At 45.0% G+C, this 23,158-nt stretch overlaps 1 protein-coding gene across 1 annotated transcript; it reads left to right on the plus strand.

Moving 5' to 3' along the window:
* The first annotated feature begins 8,371 nt into the window (after positions 1–8,371).
* Positions 8,372–9,268, plus strand: LOC102455948 (olfactory receptor 6F1-like). Its single transcript, XM_006117865.2, has one exon. The coding sequence runs from the start codon at positions 8,387–8,389 to the stop codon at positions 9,266–9,268; it is 882 nt and encodes a 293-aa protein (XP_006117927.2). The 5' UTR covers positions 8,372–8,386.
* The last annotated feature ends 13,890 nt before the right edge of the window (positions 9,269–23,158 follow it).

Raw genomic sequence — 23,158 nt, forward strand, 5'->3', positions numbered from 1 at the left:
GCAGTGCCGGCAGGGCATCAGAGGAGGACTTAGAGCGTGGAGATGCTGTCCCAGGATAGCCGAGGGCTGCGCTTAAAGGGTCCCGACCCCCACCCCGGACAGACAGTTCTCAGGGGTGCCCCGCTTGCAAAGTAGTCCTGGCTTGGAGTGCCCGGAGTACCCACACTCGGCACATCACTGCACTCGGCCATCAGACCGGCTGCACTTGCCGCAGGCTGCCATCTGGGGAGAGGGGGCAATTAGGGGGCTGCAGGAGAGCTTCCACCCCAAGAAGCCCGCAGAGCCACCCCAGTCCTCCCCATCGGGGGCTCGTGCCCCATTCCTCCCTCACCTTCTTCCACTTACCCTTCCCTAGCCCCTCTTCTTGATGTACAAAATAAAGGACAATTGTGTTCAAAAATGGAATCTGTCTTTATTGAACAAAACTGGGGGAGACTGGGAAAAGGAGGTGGGAGAGGGGAAGAGAGAGGGTGGGAGAGGGGAGGGCAACTAAAATGATCAGGGTTTGGGAACAGGTCCCATATGAAGAGAGGCTAAAGAGACTGGGACTGCTCAGCTTAGAAAAGAGGAGACGGAGGGGGGACAGGATAGAGGTCTCTAAAAGCAGGAGTTGGGTGGAGAGGGTGCATACAGAAAAGTTCTTCATTAGTTCCCGTAATAGAAGGACTCGAGGACACCAAAGGAAAGGAATGGGTAGCAGGCTTCAAACTAGTAAGAGAAAGTTCTTCTTCACAAAGCAAAGAGTCAACCTGTGGAACTCCTTGCTGCAGGAGGCTGTGAAGGCTACAACTAGAACAGAGTTTAAAGGGAAGTGAGATCAAGTCATGGAGGTTGGGTCCATGGAGTGGTATTAGCCAGGGGGTAGGAATGGTGTCCCTGCCCAAGGTTTGTGGAAGGCTGGAGAGGGATGGCACGAGACAAATGGCTTGGTCACTGTCTTCGGTCCATCCCCTCCAGGGTTCCTAGGGTTGGCCGCTGTCGGCAGACAGGCTACTGGGCTAGATGGACCCCCACTCTCTCCCCCCACTGGCACCCCCTGTTCCCTCTCCCCACTCCCCTGTCCCCAGCCACAGATCTCCATCCCCAGCCCCAGAACCAAAAACCTCAGTCTATATTTGCCCTTGGGGTTGGGGGCAGGGTGCCGATTGCATGGCTCGCCTATGGTGCCAGTTCCTGGCAGCTAGCCTAGGGCCGCCCCTGACTCCTTTACAATGGGTTTGAGACACTTACCCTCCTTCAGAACTTTTGAAAATCCCATTAGGAACTAATTTGCATGGTCCTATGCCCTATAGCCTTTTTAAAACGCTGGCTCTAGTAGAAATATCATTAAAATGGCCAAAACTGTGATTACATCGTTTTAAAAGTAATTCCTATAATTGGATATGAAGGCAAAGGATGAAGTCATGCGTTTTCAAAAGACAGACAAGTCCTTATCTCTTCCAATTGCTGCTTCCTACCCTAAAGCTAAAGATAGCACTTCCTTGTTGAATGCCACAGAACCACGGAATCCCAGGGCGGGCAGAAACCTCAAGAGTCATCGAGTCCAGCCCCCTGCCCAAAGCAGGACCAACCCCAACTCAATCATCCCAGCCAGGGCTTAGTCAAGCCGGGACTTAAACACCTCTAGGGATGGAGATTCCACCGTGTCCCTAGGGAACCCATTCCAGTGCTTCCCCACCTGCCTAGGGAAATAGTGTTTCCTAATATCCAACCTAGATGTTCCCCACTGCTACCTCATCTCCAGCTTCTCATCCACTGTAACCCCCAGGTCCTTTTCTGCTGAACTGCTGCTTAGCCAGTCGGTCCCCAGCCTGTAACAATATTTGGGATTCTTCCATCCCAAGGGCAGGACTCTGCACTTGTCCTTGTTGAGCCTCCTCAGATTTTTGGCCCGATTCTCCAATGTGTGTAGGTCACTCTGGACCCCGTCCCTGCCCCCCAATGTATCTACCTCTCCCGCTAGCTTAGCTCGGGGGGGTGTCTTTATTGTCTGGTTTCCTATAGTAACTATAATTTCCTGATAGTCACTCATTGATGATCTGAAGTGAGAGAAGCAAACTTTTTTTTATGCTCCACATTGCAAGAGGATGGGTTTGAACATCACCTATCAGATCTATGTGCACATAATCATTCTTAATTAATGTATGCCTACGGGATTTAGGTTCCCAACTCCCATTGGCTGTTGTATGCTTTCATAGAATCATAGAACCATAGAGCTGGAAGAGACCTCAGAAGGTCATCGAGTCCAGCCCCTGCTCTAGGCAGGACCAATCCCAACTAAATCAACCCGGCCAGGGCTTTGTCAAACCGAGACTTAAAAACTTCTAGGGATGGAGACTCCACTACTTCCCTAGGGAACTCAGCCCAGTGCTTCCCCACCCTCCTAGTGAAATAGTTTTTCCTAATATCCAACCTGTACTTTTCCCACCACAACGTGAGACCATTGCTCCTTGTTCTGCCATCTGCCACCACTGAGAACAGCCCTTCGCCAGCCTCTTTGGAATCTCCCTTCAGGAAGTTGAAGGCTGCTCTCAAATCCCCCCTCACTCTTCGCTTCTGCAGACTGAACAGCCCAACTCCCTCAGCCTCTCCTCCTAGGTCATGTGCTCCAGCCCCCTAATCATTTTGATTGCCCTCCGCTGGACCCTCTCCAATGTGTCCACATCCTTTTTGTAGTGGGAAGCCCACTACAAAATACTCCAGATGTGGCCTCACCAGAGCCAAATAAAGGGGAATAATGACATCTCTGGATCTGCTGGTAATGCTCCTCCTAATGCACCCTAATATGCCATTAGCCTTCTTGGCTACAATGGCGTACAGTTGACTCATATCCAGCTTCTCATCCACTGTAACCCCCAGGTCCTTTTCTGCAGAACTACAACTTAGCTGGTTGGTCCCCAGCCTGTAACAATATTTGGGATTCTTCCCTCCCAAGTGCAGGACTCTACACTCGTCCTTGTTGAACCTTTATTGGGGTTCCAATCATGGATAACAATACGAACCAGCGTAGGCTGTGCCAGAAAACAGCTAGTCCATTCCTGACCTTAGAGGATGCTCCGGGCACCCAGAGGTCTCACACCTCATCCCATAAACACACTGCAGAGGAGCACACAGACAAAGAAGAGGATAGGATGAGAGACGAGAAGGATGGATGAAGATATGCTGTACAAAGGGAGGAGAGACGGGAGGGGTAACTTTGTACGGACCTGGGGGACAATGTTTTGACAGTTCAGTCAATACCTCGTCCCAGGCACATGTGTGTGAGCAAATCTGTAGCTATACTGGGCTTCGCTGACCATAAAAGGGGCCCAGCCTTCGAAAGAGAGACCCCATGTTTGGTTCAGCGTCAGAGTCACACTGAGGGTGGCTGAACCAATAAGCCGCAAGCTTGTTTGGTGTGACTAACACCCGACCTCCAGGCGCAGCGCAGGGGAAATCCCAAACCACACTGCACATCAGACAACATTCAACGTTCAAGACGGCTTTTCCAAGGAATCTGTCGGAAGGAATTGGCCAAAACTCACTGAATGTGACCATGTGAAAGTTGGATGGATTTCATGGGTGTCTGCGGGACTGGCTAGGATGGAGGTGGAGTAGAGAATTCTAAGAGAAATGTCTAAATGAACCGGAACCGGACACGATTAACCCACGAGTTCTGAGGGGACTCAGATATGAGACTGCAGACGAACTGAGTGTGCTATGCAGATGGTAGCTTGAATCGGCCTCTGTCCCACACAGCTGGTGGGTAGCTAACGGAAGATCGATTTTTCAAAAAAGGTTGAGAGGAGATCCTGGAAATTCCAGGTCACTAAGTCTGACTGCAGCACCAGGCAAACTGATGGAGCCCATGATATAGACCAATAATCAGGCATGTCGATGAACATGATTGGCTGGGGAAGAAGGAACCCTGCTTTTGTAAAGGGAAATCATCTAACCGATGGGTTCAAATTCCAAGAGACGGACAACGAGGCAAAGAGAGAAGCAGGGGAGGACGTTGTACTTGGACTCTCAGAAAGTTCTTGAAAATGTCCCTCGCTAAAAACTCTTAAGCCACTTAGATGGCCCGGGGAGAAGCGGAAAGGTCTGTCTTGGATCAGTCACTGACAAAGGTGAAAGTCAGTGGTGCGCCACAGTGTGGTGCACTGGTCAGAGACTGGCTGGCTGGGAGCGGGATCTGCATGCTAAATCCTAGAGACGCGGCAATGGTAAACACAGGTTCCAGCACCAAGGATCTAGGAGACAGTCAGTGAAATTCATAGGCAGCAGATGCATAACAAACAAGTAATTTTTCACAGTCAACCTGTGGAACTCCTTGCCCCAGGCTATTGTGAAGGCCAGGGCTTTAAAAAAAAAAGAGCTAGACAGGTTCACAAAGAAAAGGTCCCTCAATTGGTATTAGCCAAGGTGGGCAGGGATCCAACACCGTGGTCTGCATGTGCTTCACTTCTGTTTGCCGGAAGCTGGGAATGGGTGACAGGATGAATTTTTGAAAGAGGAATCTGCATATCTTCTTCTGATTGCTTTTTCAAAAGTGGGTCTTTTGAAAGTAAAAGTAGTCTGGACGCGGGAGGGAGGGGGTTCAGAAAAAAACCTTTTTCAGAAAACCGTGTAAACCTCCTTTTTTAAGGATGAGCGGTTTTTCCGGAAAAAGGGGTTTTTTCGGAAAAAAACGCGTCCAGACTACTTTCACTTTCATTTTCGAAAAAGTGATCGGAACTAGATATGCAAATTCCACAGGAAACTATCCAAATTCCTCTTTCAAAATAAAAAGTTGTCTAGACCCTCAGTACCTGGGATGGGATGAATTATTGCATGGGTTCCCAAACTGGGGGGTGTGCTCCCCTGGGGGGGGGAAGGAAGAAATTCCAGGGAGGGAGCGAGGCAACCCAGCCCTGCCCCCCTGTCAATTCTCCCGCCCCCCCCCTCCCACCCACCCGCCCTAAGTTGTTTTTTGGCCCTGATCAGTTCCTTTTTTTTTTTTTTTGCTCAAAAAGTTTTGCTCCTCTGGGCGGGGTGGCGGGAGGGTTTCTCAAGAATCAAAAAGGTGGCGTGATGCCGAAAAGTGGGAACCACTGCATTATAGTGTTTGTTGTGATTTCCCAGAAGGGGGAAATGCAGCCGAAGGAGGGCCGTGCGTAAAACACCAATGTTCACAGGGGAGGAAGCATTTGGGAAAAGCTGGGGTCACATGCTGGCCTCCTGAGCGGTTGGCAGGAGACAAGACAGACTTAGCAGAAAGTGTTGCACACTCGAGGGAAGTCTGGGATAATCTACCGAGATCAAATGTCCCCAGGGTGACGGGGAGGGTTGAATATAAAACAGTCCCCCTTGCGTGATCCTTTGAAGCTGCCTTACCTCACCACGCCAGCTAGCGGGTAAAGACAGTTGGGTAGTGAGGGTACGAAATTCTAGGATGTAGACAGGTACAAACTTTGCCAGAGCCTTTCGGTTGTGAAGGGGAAGATTCTCTTTCACGCGGACACCATCTCGCACCGCTCAGGAAGGTGTTCGTGAAACAGGAGTGATATAGGATGATCACACAAACTGGTGCAGGGATATAACGTGACCATCCTGGAAATGAGAATCAGGTAAAAACATTTTCCTGTACGTTATGCATCTGTCCACGTGCAGGAAATATACACCATCCTCCCATTTAGCAGCAGCTCAGGCTGCTGTGTGTTTTCTGGAGAGAAAAAGATTGGGAATGAAAGGAGTTTGGACTGAGAAGCTAGCCTGAGTGGTTTCTAAACCTAGCGCAGTGGTTTCTAAATCTTTCGGCATTTCATGATTATTGAGAAACCCTCATGCCCTCCCTCCCAAAAAATAGCAGTAAAACTTGGGATGGAATTGACAGGAGTGTGTGTGGCTGGGTTGCCTCGCGCCCCCCTCCCCTGGAATTTCATCACATCCCCCAGTTTGGGAACTCATGCTCTAGCGGAAAGTGACTGTTTTGAAACAGCGGTAAGTTTCTCAGCAGTGTGAGCTACCAGGAAATCCCTCCAGTGTTTAAAACCTTTTGCCTGCTTCTGAAGAAGAACAGAAGGATGGCACAACTCATCTCACTCCGCTATTATACTTTGTAGTGTCGGAGGAGGGAAAGGAAATAGCTCTCATTACAAATTGTGCCTGTAACAGAGGCAGTTGATTGTTTTGCAACTAATATTTAGACAAAAATTAAACTCTTTTAATTTTCATCAGAAATTCAATGCTTTTGTTGTTGTTGTTGTTGTTGCTTTCATTGAAAAAAGAAACAATCATTTTATTTAAGCAAAAATGTGCAGGTCTAATCAAACCATTTCCAAAACTTTGTGGATAGCGGGAACGTGTCTATATGATGTATCTTAGAATCAGAGAATCCCAGGGTTGGAAGAGACCTCAAGAGTCATTGAGTCGAACGCCCTGCCCAAAGCAGAACCAACCCCCAACTCAATCAACCCAGCCAGGACTTTGTCACGACTCCATCCCCACCCTAGGGAACCCATCCCAGTGCTTCCCCACCCTCCCACAGAGATTTTTTTAATATCCAGCCTAGACCTCTCCCAACTTGAGCCCATTGCTCCTTGTTCTGCCATCTGCCACCTCTGAGAACAGCCTCTCTCCATCTTTGGAAACCCCCTGCAGGGAGTTGAAGGCTGCTCTCAAATCCCCCCTCACTCTTCTGCAGACTAAACAAGCCACAATCCCTCAGTCTCTCCTCATAGGTCATGTGCTCCAGCCCCCTAATTATTTTGGTTGCCCTCCGCTGGACTCTCTCCAATGCATCCACACCCTTTCTGTTTTGGGAGGGGGACAGAACTGGATTCAGTACTGCAGATGTAGCCTTCCCAGTGCCAAATAAAGGGGAATAATCACTTCCCTAGATCTGCTGGCGATGCTCCAGTTGCTGTAAGTAAGGGTATGTCTACACTCCACGAGGAGTAACGGTAGTTCGGAATAGAGAGCCTAGTCCGAACTACCTACTCCATGCCGCGTGTAGCCGCGGGCACGGAGTCCGCACTAACGGGCATTTAAAAATGGTGGCGCCCGGCAAGATGCAAATGAAGCCTGGGATATTTAATTCCCGGGCTTCATTTGCAACTTCGGATACCTACATTAACCACCCTAGTTCGAACTAGGGTGGTAGTGTAGACATACCCTAAGGCTTTCCCATAAATTAGAGAAATGAAATTACTATCACCAGGATACACCAAAGTTTGGAAGATCATATTCCAAATATGAAGGGTTTACGAGCAGACTGAGACAGCACTGCCAAGAGGGATCCTGCCGGAGTCAGTCCGGGATCAAGTAGTATCCAATATTTTCATTAATAACATGGGTAACGGAATGGAGTCTATGCCCACTACACCTGTTGCTGATGCCTTGTTAGCAAGGGTTGCAAGTAATTTCATGGCCAGGGTAGGAATTCAAAATGATCCAAAAAAATAGAGAATCGGTCCTGATGTTTTCTCTGTTGTGCTATGTTGTTACAGTTCCTAGCACAGTGAGCTCCCATCCAGAGGGGGGACCTTTCCATTCTACCAGAAGACACACAAGAAAGAATAAGAGAAATGGCTAGTTTCTAACGTTGCTTCCTTGTTTAGGGGGGTTTTCAAAAGGGATGAACCACCATGAAATGAAAATTCCACTTTATGAAAACTTACATGACTTCACAGTTCCGTAGGAAACAAAAAAGAGAGTCAAACTTGGGTCATATCCAATGAAAAAGCCCTCTATATTGTTTTAGAGAGCGGATTGTTTTTCGGGGTTTTGTTTTATTCTGAATTTTCATGAGACTGCATCCAGTTGAGACTGCGAGCGAATCCCAGTGTGTTTCTGTAAAGTATTTCAGTTTAAACGAATCAGCATTTTTTCAGAGAGAGAGTTTTGTAGATTTTTTAACCAGGTCTAGACTGAAGTCACTCTTGTCTCACGGAAGGCTGAAAGAACGTAAGTGGTGTAGGAGTAGGACTCAAGCAAAGTTCCTGTTCTGTCTGATCAGAGAGCAAAGGTTTTTTCCAAAAAGAGGCATGAAGAGAATGGTCCAAATTCTGAGGGTTTATCCTGGGTGGACTGAGCAGAAGTGACGGGCTAGAGTATCAACACAGGAAAGATATCACAGAGTCAAGCTACCAGCTGCAACCTGATAGGTCTTAGAAGAATAATGAGTGGAAATCTCATAACTGTTGTAGAGATGGAAAGATGCACAAGTCAGCATGGTGTTGAATGGCACTCATTTCCCCTTCTCTTCACTTTAGTAACAGACTGAGATATGTCTTCAACACATTTAAATGCCTTCTGATCTCTCATGTCTTGACAGATGGATGTTGTGGCTGGGACAGACGGGGTAAACCAAACTAGAGTGCAGGAGTTCATCCTCAAAGGCTTTCCTGGCACCTGGTCCTTCCGGATGTCCCTGGCGGTGCTGTTTTCTGTGATATATGTCCTGACCATCGTAGGGAACACGTCCATCATCGCCTTGGTGAGAATCCATCCCCAGCTCCACACCCCAATGTACTTCTTCCTCTGCAATCTCTCTTTCCTGGAGGTCTGGTACACCACTGCCTGTGTCCCCAAGGCTATTGCTGTTGTGCTGGGCACAAGCCAAACCATTTCGTTCACTGTCTGCCTTCTGCAGTTGTTTTTCCTCCTCTCCTTGGGTGCAACAGAATGTTTCCTCCTGGCCGCCATGGCCTACGACCGCTATCTGGCTATATGCCACCCATTGCGTTACAGCACCCTCATGAGCAGCACCTTCTCTGCTCAGTTGGCCCTTGTCTCTTGGCTGGGTGGGTTCCTGGCTATCTCCGTGCTGGCGGCTCTAATATCTAGGCTTTCTTTCTGTGGCCCTAATGTCATCAATCATTTCATCTGCAACATAGATTCCTGGATCGTGCTCTCCTGCACCGACACGCGCCTCGTTGAGTTGGCCACCTTCATCGACTCATTCATTGTGGTCATGGTCTCATGTGCAACAACCATTGTCTCCTACGCTTTCATCATCTCTACCATCTTGAGAATCCCCTCAGCCCAAGGTTGGCAAAAGGCCTTTTCCACCTGCTCGGCCCACCTCACTGTCGTGACGCTCTGGTACGGCTCGGCCATTTTTATTTTTGTCAAGCCTTCAGCCCAGAGCTCATTGGATCTGAGCAAAACTGTCAACATCTTTAACACGATGGTAACACCGCTGTTAAACCCTTTCATTTACACACTAAGGAACAAGGAGGTGAAGGCAGCATTAGGAAAAACAGTCAGCGGAATGTTAAGTGGTTTTAAAAAAGCCTCGATTTAGTAGAAATTTGATCAAGATCACCAAAACTTGAATAGCAATGTCTTGAAAGTAATTGATCTAAGAAACAAAAATATTAAGTCATAACTTTTTCAATGTGCAGCCAACTCCTTTTCTTTTGCAACTGTAGCTGGACATACATCATACCTCACATCCTAATGTAATGTTTCCTCGCTGTATGTCTTTGGTTTACAGCTTCTCTCATTTACTGTAATAACCTGGACAGGTGAGCTCCAGTGGGAGAAAAAAACTTGTTTGTGCTCAAGATTTCCAGGTGTTAGGTTTGAATGTCCATCTGCAGGAGCTGAGTGGTTGGATCCATTAGGCCTAAGGGAGGTAGGACCTTAATACCATTTCAGGAAGTCAGTTAAACAGACATTAAAAGGCACAATGCCAAAAGTGAAAGGCCAATGACTTTTTAAAATGCCATAATGGAGACGTAAATTCAATGTGTACCCCAAATTTAAAAAATAGAAAAATAGTAAGAGGACCACAAACTTGCAACTGTGACTCAACAACAAAGTCAAAGAAGCAGTGAGAGACAAAAAGGCGTGCTTTAGAAATAGGAAATCAGTCAGGGTGTGTCTAGACTACAACCCTCTGTCGGCAGAGGGATGTAAATGAAGCAGTTCGAAAGTACAAATGAAGCCGGGATTTAAATATCCCGTGCTTCATTTGCTTATTCACATATTGGGGTTCCTTCAAAAAAAACCCTGAGAACTGTCTGTCTGGGGTGGGGGTCGGGTCCTTTTAAGCACAGCCCTAGGCTAGCATGAGACAGCATCTCCACGCTCTAAGTCCTAATCTGATGCCCTGCCGGCACTGCTTCTGGCCATCCTTAACCACGGTTCTGGGTCCACTCATTGTTCAAACTAGTTTTTAGGTCTAGATTCACTAGTTCGAATTAGCTTAGTTCGAATTAACTAATTTGAATTAAGTTAGTTCGAATTAGTGCTATAGTGTAGACATACCCTAAACTATCATGGGATAAGAAGGAAGGTCCTCTCATATAACAGTGACTAGTTACATTATAGGAAACAAAAAGTAGGAATAAATGATAATTTTTCAGAATGGAGAGAGGTAAACAGCAGCGTCTCCTGGGGGCAGTTCTCTCTACGGGACCTGTGCTGTTGAACATATTCATGAATGTTTTGGGAAAAGGAGCAAATAGTGAAGCACAAAAATGTAAGGTGATACAGAATTTCTCAAGATAGTTAAATCCAGAACTGGCTGCTGAGATTATTCAAGGAATCTCACAAAAGGCAGTAAAATGACAGATGAAATTCAGCTATGATCAATAAAACGCACTGGAAAACATAATCCCAACTATACATACAAATCGATTAGAGCTAAATTAGCTGGGGCTACTCAAAAACAGATTTTGGAATCACTGTGGATCGTTCTCTGAAAACATTGCCTCAATGTGCAGTCTCAGTCAAAAAAGCAAACAGAATGTTATGAAACATTCGGAAAGGGATTGATCAGACATAATATGTCACTATATAAATCTGTGGTAGCCAGAGCTTGAATACTGTGTGCACTTTCAGTCATCTCATCTCAAAAGAGATATATTAGAATTGGGAAAGGTACAGAAACGAGCAACAAAAATAGGTAAACTATGGATTGCTTTCATATAAGGCCAGTTCTAAAAGGACTGAAAAAATGTGGACACATTGGAGAGGGTTCAGCGGATGACGACCAAAATGATTAGGGGACTGGAGCACATGACCTATGAGGAGAGGCTGAGGAATTTGGGTTTGTTTAGTCTGCAGAAGCGAAGAGCGAGGGGGGATTTGAGAGCAGCCTTCAGCTTCCTGAAGGGAGGTTCCAAAGAGGTTGGGGAGAGGCTGTTCTCAGTGCGGGCTGATGGCAGAACAAGGAGCAATGGGCTCAAGTTGCAGTGGGAGAGGTCACAGTTGGATATTAGGAAAAACTATTTCACTAGGAGGGTGGCAAAGCACTGGGATGGGTTACCTAGGGAGGTGGTGGAATCTCCATCCCTAGAGATTTTTAAGTCTTGGTTTGACAAAGCCCTGGCTGGGTTTATTTAGTTGGGGTTGGTCCTGCCTTGGGCAGGGGGCTGGACTTGATGACCTCCTGAGGTCTCTTCCAGCTCTATGGTTCTATGATTCTATGACTGGGACTTTTCAGCTTGGAAAAGAGATAACTAGGGAAATATCAAGTGATCTATACAATTCTGACTGGTAGAGACAAAGCAAGAAAATGTTATTTATTCCTCCACAAAACACAGTAACAGTGTGACTGTTCTAATGTTTTTGTTTTCTTAACCAAAGTAGGCCTTGTTAGAATATCAGCTACCCAAATAAGAATATTCCGGGCTTGAGAACACGTTGCAGGAATGCACAGAACTCTGAAATAGCTACATAAAGGCATGCCCAGAAGGGCGGAAGAGAAATACACAGACTCTTCATAAAGGAAGGGTGGTAAGACATGTGGATACATGAGAATATTTTGTTAAAACTACCAGCAACCCATGGAACTTGTTTCTGTCACTCTGTAAAAGCAAGAGTGAAAGGAGAGGCAAGAGAACTGGCCTAGGGAACATTAGGGGTGTGTCTAGACTACATGCCTCCGTCGACGGAGGCATGTAGATTAGACAGATCGGCAGAGGGAAATGAAGCCGCGATTAAAATAATCGCGGCTTCATTTAAATTTAAATGGCTGCCCCGCTCTGCCGATCAGCTGTTTGTCGGCAGATCGGGGCAGTCTGGACGCGACGCGCCGACAAAGAAGCCTTTCTTGATTGGCACAGGTATGCCTCGTGAAACCAGGTTTACCTGTGCCGATCAAGAAAGGCTTCTTTGTCGGCGCGGCGCATCCAGACTGCCCCGATCTGCCGACAAACAGCTGATCGGCAGAGCGGGGCAGCCATTTAAATTTAAATGAAGCCGCGATTATTTTAATCGCGGCTTCATTTCCCTCTGCCGATCTGGCTAATCTACATGCCTCCGTCGACGGAGGCATGTAGTTTAGATGTACCCTAGGTGACTGAGCCTTATCACAGGGACTCGTGTTTTACTAAAACTCTAGCTTGGTGGTGGCGGAGGGGCATTGTTGACAATAAACCTAGCTGAGCCTTCGCCAACAAACAGAGTGTGTGGTCTTTCCTTTCACATGAATGTTGAGGACTACTGGACCCAAAAGCTGCAGGCGACAAGGGGGCAACTAACACCAGTGCTCCTGGCATGACACAGGAGAAAATCAAGTATACACCAGAGCACTAACACTGGACATAGTCTCGTGGTGGCATTTTCAAAGGAACAGGTGGAAATGAATTGCCCAAATACCGTTGCCAACCCTTTTGAACATAGATCTCATCACTGACCGTATTCATCCTGAATGCTGAAATTACTGGGCTTGTTTAGTTTGGAAAGGAGCGGACGGAGAAGGGATATGATAACGGTTTTCCAGTATCTAAAAGGGTGTCACAAAGAGGAGGGAGAAAAATGGTTCTCCTTGACCTCTAAGGATAGGACAAGAAGCAATGGGCTTAAACTGCAGCAAGGGAGGTTTAGGATGAACATTAGGAAAAACTTCCTAACTGTGAGGTTGATTAAGCACTGGATAAATTGCCTAGGGAGGTTGTGGAATTTCCATCTCTGGAGATATTTAAGAGCAGGTTAGACAGACACCTGTAAGGGATGGTCTAGATGGTGCTTGGTCCTGCCGTGAGGGCAGAGGACTGGACTAAATGACCTCGCAAAGTCCCTTCCAGTTCTTGTGTTCTATGGTTCTATGACTCTATGCTCCTGGCCAAGATCAATGAGAACAGCAACTTGCCTCTGTACTCAGACCTCTCCAGCCATCTGCCACTTCACCTGTCTTCTGGACCAGTGATTCTCAACTGGAGGTCCAGGGCCAAATGCAGAGAAACATTTGTTGGGGCAGAGGTGAGCCATGGGGGAGCACGGGGGAGGCGAGGACTCAGGAAGACAAAGGCTGAGAAATCCTGTTCCAGGGTCACGTTAGGACAGGGTGGTGGCATTTGCTTGGCCTCACAAGTGGTCAGTGATGGCAGTGGTGGTCCCCCTCTGGTCACCGACTCAACCACGTGCCTGCCAGATTTTGACCAATCAGGGCACCTGTGATCTCCCCCAAACTGGTTTCAAATAGGACAGGCAAACTGTGTGGTCAGTCTTTTCAAATGGGGTTTCTCTAATGACTTGTGACGTAGACGTGGCCAATGTCAGACTGGCCTGATGAGTGACTGCTGAAGTACTTCAGCCGTGGGCTACTGAGCCTTCTCCTAGGTCATGGCCATGATATTAAATCAATCGGGCACAATGCAGATACTCATTATTAGGAAGTCTAGAAAAGTGGTATGGGAAGCAAAGGGGCACATGAAGAAATCTAGCTGGCAGAATCAATAGATAGATATAGTAGACTTCTGATAACCCAGCATCTTTGGGACGTTAGGTGGTGCCAGATTATTGGATATGCCGGAGTATCAGGAAATACTGCATACTCCCATCCCAATCCCCCTCACCCCCCAACCTTATGCTCGGGTCCTGGAGCCACTGGTACAGACGCGCGTCTTCCTCCAGACACTGGGGCATGTGCGGTGAGTGACCGGCTTTTCAATCAGCTGGCTGGGACGCTATGCGTAACCCAATCCCCCTTCTCCCTCTCCTTCCCTTTCCCCTTCTCTGGAGCAAAACACTTCTCCTTCCTGCTGTAACCTGATCCCACTCCCCCCGCCCCGAACCTTAGGCTCAGGTCCGGGTACAGCTGGCATGTGCGCTGAGTGACCAGCTTTTCAATCAGCTGGCTGAGAGCACTTGCCTTTTTGATGCCAGACAATTGGGTGCCAGACAATTGGAGTTTTACTGTAGAGAGATAGATAGATAGATAGATAGATAGATAGATAGATAGATAGATAGATAGATAGATAGATAGATAGATAGATAGATAGATAGATAGATAGATAGATAGAGGGGGTGTATGGAGATAGATAGATAGATAGATAGATAGATAGATAGATAGATAGATAGATAGATAGATAGATAGATAGATAGATAGATAGATAGATAGATAGATAGATAGATAGAGGGGGTGTATGGAGATAGATAGATAGATAGATAGATAGATAGATAGATAGATAGATAGATAGATAGAGGGGGTGTATGGAGATAGATAGATAGATAGATAGATAGATAGATAGATAGATAGATAGATAGATAGATAGATAGATAGATAGATAGATAGATAATTGTAACAATGGTATTGATCCACTACTTGACACAAGTGGTAGGATTATCAGCAGAAAGACAGAGGTGTTCAATAAATATTTCTAATCTGCATTTGGGAAAGAAACAGATGATGTACACATTTCAAATGGTGATAATACAATTATTTCCCTTCCCCTTGTATCTCAGGAATATATTAAACAGCAGCCACTATAATTAGACACTCTCAATACAGCATACTAGTGACTTTGCTTCAAAGAGTTTTAAAACAGCTGCCTGACGAGATCACTAGACTATTTTTAATGATTTCAAGAAGCCCTTGGAACACCAGACAAGTTCCCAAAGACTGGAAGAAAGCTAATTTTGGAGCAATATATATGTAATTAAACAGCTAGGTATTTATACACCGTTCAGTCTGACATTTACCCCCAGCAAGAGAATGGAGCTATAATTCCCTGGATTGTCCTTATTTCCCTTTTTATAGGTTGGCACTGCATTTACTCTTTTCCAGTCTTCTGTAATCTCCTGACTTCCATGACTTTTTGAAGATGATAGCTAATGGCTCAGATATCTCTTCAGCCAGCAATTTGAGTATCCTAGGATGCATTTGATCAGGCCCTGGTGACTTGAAGATGTCTAACTTGTCTACGTAATTTTTAACTCGTTCTTTGTAACAGTCTTTGTGAAGGCATTTGTCTTGGTATCTCATGATGTTTTGAATCCCCCCCCCCCCCAGATGGCATACTAGAAACACAAGAGAGAAAAGGTGGGTGAGATAACGTCTTTCATCGGACCAATATCTGTCGACAACACAACCTTCATGTTTACACAGAACTCACAGAGATAAGGCCCAAAGAAGAGCCTTTTGTAAGCTCAGAATCTTGGCCTCTCTCACCAACATGCATTGGTCCAATGAAAGATGTTCTCTCAGCTAGATCAGATCTACACTAGGGGATAAGTTCAAATTAAGATAGGCAACTCCAGCCACATACATTGCATAGCTGAAGTTGAAGTATCTTAATTTGAATTTTGGTGCCGTCCACACAGCGGGAGGTCGACCAAAGCACAGCTCTCCTTTCAACTTCCCTTACTCCTCATGAGGAGCAGGAGGGTCTTCGCTAGACCCCCTGATTCAAACCCAGGAATATCGACAGTGGAAGTTTTGATCTTCTCTGTAGTGTAGACATGGCCCTACCTTGTCTCCTTTGAAGCTGGGACTGACACATCTACAAAAGCGAAGCAAACATAAAATCAATCTGGCAAACATGAAATGGACGAATGTCTTGCTAAGTCTCAAAAAGTTATTACAAATTGAGAATCATCCTCTAGTAAGTGTCATTCCCTTTATGGACCTGTTGGCACTGTGTTCTTTAATGTTTGTTTTATAAACAACTTGGATTAAAGCAGAAAATCAACACAAGGTTGAAGCAGTAATAAAACTATGATGTAGCGAAATATGGATTGCTTGGGAAGATAGATGAAAGGAACGCAGGCCATACTTAGAGACGAGAGGCTTTCTCCTAAGAAGCTGTGACTCAAACAAAGCTTTGTGGGCAATGGTGGAGAAACTGCTGACCATGAGCTCCCAGTGAGATCCTGGGGATAGAAACTCTGATTCAACCCTTGGATGCATGCACAGGAGGCTGTCCAGAAGGAGTAGAGAGGCTCATCTGCCTCTGTACTGCACTGGGGTTGAACATGGCTGGAGTCCCGTGTCCGTTTCTGGAGTTGGCAACTCAAGAAAGATGTTGGTTCAACTGGAAAGGGCTCAAAGAAGCAGGAGGAGAACAAGGAAAACGTGCCCTATGCTGTGACTGACTCAAAGGGCTCATTCCAGATAACTCACCAAAGTGAAAGTGATGGGCTGACAATCAACATGTCAAAGCTCCCAGATGGCGTGAATATATACATAATGGGCTCTTTGGTTTGGCAGAGAAACTTCTGACATGCTCCAGCAGTTGGAAGTTGAAGCTAGACTAGAAAGGTGTACCTTTTGAATACTGAGGATCATTAATTATTGGCACAATTGATCGAGCCACGTGGGGAACTTTTTACAAAAAAGATTTGTTTTTCTAAAAAAAAATGTGCACCAAAAATTCTCGGGGAGGCCGGACGAGATTATCGAAGTGCTAGATTATGGTATTTGTTGTGATTTCAGGGAAGGGGGAAATGGGGCCGAGGGAGGGCCACGCATAACCCTGTGATGCTCAGGCTTTGTCGACACTGCAGGATTTCTGTGCAAGAAGCCTTTTGCGGAAGAGTCCTTGTGCAAAAACTTCTTGTGCAAAAGCACGTCCAGACCTCAAAGCGATGTGCTTTTGCGCAAGAGAGCGTCCACACTGCATGGACACTCTTGTGCAAGAAAGCTTTGGTGGCCAGTCACAGAATGGCCATCAGAGCACCTGTACTTTTTCCGATAGGGGTTTCTTGCACAAAAACCCCTCTAGAGTGTCTACACCTGCCTTTTTGTGCAAGAACGGTAGCGCAAAAAGGAGTTATTCCTCATGGGGACAGGAATAAATCTACTGGCAAAAACTCGCTGATCTGCCGATTTACTTGCACAAAAATGTGCTTCAGGTGTGGGTGCTCTGATGTTCTTTGCACAAAAACTCGGTAGTGTAGACTTGTAGTGTAGACATAGCCTCACCGTGCAGGAAGCATTTGGGAAAAGCAGGATTCATGTGCTGGATTCCTGAGTTTTCACCAGGAGGTGGTCCAAATTTAGCAGAATGTGTTACATACTCCAGGGAAGTCTGAGACATGCTGCTGAGATCAGATGTCCCCAGGGAAGTGTTGAGGGTTGAGTACAAAACAGTCCCCCCCATGTGATCCTTTGAAGCTGCCTTACATAAGTGAGGTAGGTAGCAGATGAAGGCATTTGAGCAGCAATGGAAAGAGAGTCTAAAGATGTAGCTAGGAACAGGCCAGAGTTTTTGGCTGTGAAGGGGCAGATTTATATGGACACCACTTTGTTCCATTCTCTCGGTGGAAGACGTTCATCAAACAGGAATGATTTTGAAGGACCACACAGAGTTTAAGTTCTCTGAACACTGCTACGGGGTGTAATGTGACTTCCCTGGAAATGAGAATCGGGTAAGAAAACTTCTGGCAGATATTATATACCTAGGTTTGGGAAAAGTGACACATACATCCAACAGTGAGCCATTTATCAGCAGTCAAGATTGTTGTGTGTCTTCTGGAGCAAAAAAGGCTGGGAATGAAGGGATTTTCTTTGGACACGATCCATCAGAACAGTGGGTAAGTTGAACTCACTAACCAGACATGGCGGGAGCTGTAATTGAAGTAAATGTTTTGTGGAATGGCTTCACATTTTTCCACTGTGTGAGCTAATTTTGCCTCCTTGAGGAGCTGGAGGACTTGTTTTCTCACTCCTTGGCTGTGTCTACACTGGACCACTTATTCTGGAAAAGCAGCTTTTCCAGAATAAGCTGCGAGCTGTCTACACTGGCCCCTTGAATTTCCGGAAAAGCACTGACGATTTATTGTAAGAAATCAGCTGCTTTTCCGGAAAAACTATGCTGCTCCCACTCGGGCAAAAGTCCTTTTTCCAGAAAACTGTTCCGGAAAAGGGCCAGTGTAGACAGCGCAGTAGTCTTTTACGCAAAAAAGCCCCAATAGCGAAAAGGGCTTTTCCGGAAAAGCATCCTGCCAATGTAAACGCTCTTTTTCTGGAAATATTTATAATGGAAAACTGTTCCGTTTTAAGCATTTCCGGAAAAAGGTGCCAGTGTAGACACAGCCCTTTAGTATACCTTGTATGGTAGGAGGAGGGAAAGGAAATAGCTCTCATTACAAATTGTGTGGATGACAGAGTTGGGTGATTTTTTTTCTATCTAATAGTGAATGAAAATATTTTAAGTTTTGTCACAAATGTTAAGGTTGGTTGGTTTTTTGTTTGTTTGTTTGTTTTCATTCATAAAGGAACACTTTTTACGTGAAAATGTTCAGTTGGAACCAAAACATTTTCCAAGCCCTAGTGGAGATGGGGAACGTGTCAATGCGGCATATCTTGGTGTAGGAAAGACTTTCATATGCATGAGACAAATCGGGGTCCTGCTGAAATGACTCTTAGCAGGGCACCCCAAAGTATGCAATATTGTATCCCAATTACAATTCTGAAGGGTTTGCTGACAAAGTAAGACAGCACAGCCACTGGGGTCCTGCCAGGGTCACTCCCGGATCCAGTGCTATCTGATATTTCCATTTATTTCAGTTTGGAAAAGAGAAGATTGAGGGGGGACATGATAACAGTTTTCAGGTATCTAAAAGGGTGTCATAAGGAGGAAGGAAAAAACTTGTTCATCTTGGCCTCTGAGGATAGAACAAGAAGCAATGGGCTTAAACTGCAGCAAGGGAGGTTTAGGTTGGACATTAGGAAAAAGTTCCTAATTGTCAGGGTGGTCAAACACTGGAATAAATTGCCCAGGGAGGTTGTGGAATCTCCATCTCTGGAGATATTTAAGAGTAGGTTAGATAAATGTCTATCAGGGATGGTCTAGACAGTATTTGGTCCTGCCATGAGGGCAGGGGACTGGACTCGATGACCTCTCGAAGTCCCTTCCAGTCCTAGTATTCGATGATTCTATGATTAATAGCTTGGATAATGAAGTAGCGTCTAAGCACTACAAAATGATAGCTGATGCTTTGCTAGCAAGAGTTGCAAGCACATTCATGGACAGGGTAGGAATTCAAAATGACCTTGAAAAAATGAGAGACTTAGTCCATCATCAGTCATTAAATGGAGACAAATACGAACAGCCATTCTGGGTGGCAGTGGCCGGTGCCGGATGCTGCAGAGACAGTGAGCAGAACAGAGCAGTTTCAAGGGATCCATCCCTTGTTTTCCAGGGCCCATTTCTGGCAGCTGGCGTTTCAGGATTTATATGCCTGAGATTAGGGACAGAAATGAGAATCTGAACCCTTGTCTAAGCCAAGTGGTCTGAGTTGGGCAGCTCACTCCACCTTCCTGACTCCCTTGCAGAGGAAGGGTTGCAGACCAAGCCGGATAAGAAAGCTTGTCAAATAGAGGATCAGGAGGAAGCAGAAAACCTACCAGAAATGTACTGGGCTGGATAAGGAAGAAACACTTTTTCTTGGACGTCGGAAAGTGTAGGAAAGAGAATTGCCAAAATCCAAGCAGAATGGATCCTTGCAAAGGGAATTATTTGGCACCGGTGAGGCCACATCTGGAGTGTGAAACCAGTTCTGGGCCTCCACTTACAGAAAGGATGTGGACGCATTGGAGAGGGTCCAGTGGAGGGCAACCAAAATGATGAGGGGGGCTGGAGTACATGACCTACGCGGAGAGTCTGAGTGATTAATTGAACTCTGGAAGATCAAGGGCCGCAGTGTTGATATGGTCCCATAAAGTCTGTTTACAGCCACCAATCCTGGCTCTCAGTGCTGTGTGCTGTTATTTCACTCTAATTTACCCCTAAATGTCTTCTAAGAGCTTGGAAAGCAGTGGAAGTGTTGGTAATGCTACTAGACAATATTGACCTCCTGAGGTTTGGCAAATTCTCTGATTTGCCATCGGTCAGGTTCCAAGGGTGCTGGACTAGAGAGGTTCAACCTATACAAAGAATCTTGAAAATGGTATTAATCCACTACTAGGGTATGTCTATACTAGTCCCCTAGTTCGAACTAGGGAGGCTAATGTAGGCATTTGAAGTTGCAAATGAAGCCCGGGATTTAAATATCCCGGGCTTTATTTGCATCTTCCCGTCCAGGCGCCATTTTTAAATCCCCCTAGTCCGAACTAACTGCCCGCGGCTACACGCGGCAGTCAAATGTTAACTCGCACTAAATCCTTAGTTCGAGTTAACTGTTACACGTCATTCCACATGAATAAGGAATGGAATGAGGTGTAACAGTTAACTCGAATTAAGGACTTAGTTCGAGTTAACGTTTGATTGCCGCGTGTAGCCGCGGGCAGTTAGTTCAGACTAAGGGGATTTAAAAATGGCGCCCGGACGGGAAGATGCAAATAAAACCAGGGATATTTAAACCCGTGCTTCATTTGCAACTTCAGATGCCTACATTAGTCTCCCTAGTTCGAACTAGGGGGCTAGTGTACACATACCCCTAGAGAGGAATGGTAGAATTATCAGAAATGATGCAGAAAGACTGAAGTGTTCAATCAATATTTCTAGTCTGCATTTGGGAAAGAAACAGATGATGTAAATGTATCAAAGGGATTTAATAAAACAATTTCCCTTCCTATGTAACTCAGCAGGATTTTCAACACAACTATGATAGTCAGATATTTTCAATTCAACAGGACCAGAGAACTTCCATGAAAGAGACTCAGGTGGCAGATTCTATGTAACTATGAAGTTTTGCTATTAATCTGGAAAGCCACACGGTCCGGACAGAAGAATTACTAAGTGTGAAATATAAATTTACCGTAAGAGGTATCGTCTCTTGCCTGACAAAAGTGGATGTTTTGGATTGTTCCACCAACATCCAGGAAGACGGTTCTTCATCCCCTCATAGTTTGAAATTTGGACTAAGAAAACAAAAATCCCTGTCCAGAAGGAAGAGAATCACTGTATGGCCTCCACAGCTAAATAAATACTTTGTTTTCATATTTTAATAAAGCTCATGAAGATCTTAGAGGCAGTGATCAAATGGCTAACAGGAATGATGATGAGTCCTGTGGCATCTTAGGGTATGTCTACACAGCACTGTTATTCCGGAATAACTGATGTTATTTTGAAATAATGGAGTGTGCAGCTACACTACAATTCAACAGGACCAGAAACTTGTATCAAAGAGTTTTAAAAGAGCTGCCTGAGGAGATCACTGGATGATTTCCCAAAAGTCCTTGGAACACCAGATAAGTTATCAAAGACCAGAAGGAAGCTAATGTTGGGCCAATATGTTAAAAAGTGAAAAATGGGATGACTTAGGTAAATGTACACCTTTCAGTCTGACACTGATCCCAGGAAAGATAATGGGGCAGATGTGGTAGGTACATCTTAAATTAAGTGAGGCTTTCGACACACTACCTCGTGACATTTTTGTAGACAAACTGGAGAAAAATGGTCTAAATTAAGTTACTATTGGATAGGTACACAAAAGTTTAAAAGGTCATACTCCAAGTGCAGTTATGAATAATTCACTGTGAAACTGGGAGGACTTATTTAGCAGGACTCTATAAGGGTTAGTTTTGGGTCCAGCCATGCTCAATGTTTGGATAATGGCATGCATTATATTTCTAAGCAGGGCTGGCCAGAAAACAAGAATTCCCTTTTGTGAAAAGTGCCACCATTTCACACTTGGTTTTCATTCCGATATAGAACTAAAACAACACTCAGACCTGGTCCTTTATTGTGAAAATAGAGAACCAGGTGTCATCTTCTACGTAGACTCCTAGCCTTCACATTACACTGAAAAACGCATAGCTGGAAATCAATTTGGCTCACCTGGATGTTCAAATAATTTAGAAGAATGTTCAAATAAATGTTAAATTTATAAGAAGGCACTTAGTGTTTGGAATTTATGACATGCTTGTAAGTTACTGCAGGTATCAATCTCACTGACAAAGTCTGAAACCATCTTGTAAGGATTCAAGTCTTTGCTTTGCAACTATGAAGCTGTTTGCTATTAATCTGGAAAGCCACATGGACCAGGGAAAAGAATTACCAAGTGTGAAATATAAATTTATCATAAGAGGTATCGTCTCCTGCCCAACAAAAGTGGATGTTATGGATTGTTGCAACAAAACCCATGAAGAGGGTCCCTTGTCCCTGCATAGTTTGAAATTTGGAGTAAGAGAACAAAAATCCCTTACCAGAAGGAAGTGAATCATTGTGATGTTCGGAATTGAGACAACAGTATTTCTAAACATAAGCAAGGGATTTCCATGCTGCTTAGATTGCTTTAGCCCTAAAGGCTATATACACCTGGCCTTATTAAACAGTTTCTGTCTCCTTTTGAAACTTAGCACTGTAACTCATTTATGAGTGCATGTTTATCTGCTTTACCCTTTTAAATTACTCTCTTTTTCTAGCTTCAGAGGGGTAGACGAGTTAGTTCATAACAGGAAAAACTTAAAATACTCTAAACTGTCATTCATGCTTAAATTTGACACCTTACACTTAGGTCTTAACAAAGACACTAATTATCTTACCCATTACAAAGATAGCTTCCCCAATTACCACCTCTAATATCATTAGCTCACAGACATTTAACTCCTCCCCTCTTCCCCCTTCTGTTCTGAAATTTGATTTGTCCTTTTCATATGTGTTCATTTTTTGATTGTATCCTTTGGTATATATGGTCATGCCATTTTTCTTCCACTATTTGATCTGAGGAAGTGGGTCTGGCCCATGAAAGCTCATCACCTAATAAACCATCTTGTTAGTCTTTAAAGTGCTACATGGTCCTGTTTTTTGTTTTAAAAAAACAACAAATAGTCTAGTAGCACTTTAAAGACTAACAACACATGTAGATGATATCATGACCTTTCATGCGCAAAACCCACTTCTTCAGATGACCAGCCATGATCCCATCTATATCTTTTGTTAATCTTTAAAGTGCTACTAGAGTATTTGTTGTTTTTTAAGTTTTTCTCTTTTTCCAGTTAATATATTTATTGTTTATTATAGGATTATTTATGTTATTTATTTCTTACCATTTATTATAGGATTGGCTACAGGCA

The sequence above is a fragment of the Pelodiscus sinensis genome, chromosome 30, assembly GCF_049634645.1.
Source record: "Pelodiscus sinensis isolate JC-2024 chromosome 30, ASM4963464v1, whole genome shotgun sequence".
In the NCBI taxonomy this organism is placed as follows: domain Eukaryota; kingdom Metazoa; phylum Chordata; order Testudines; family Trionychidae; genus Pelodiscus; species Pelodiscus sinensis.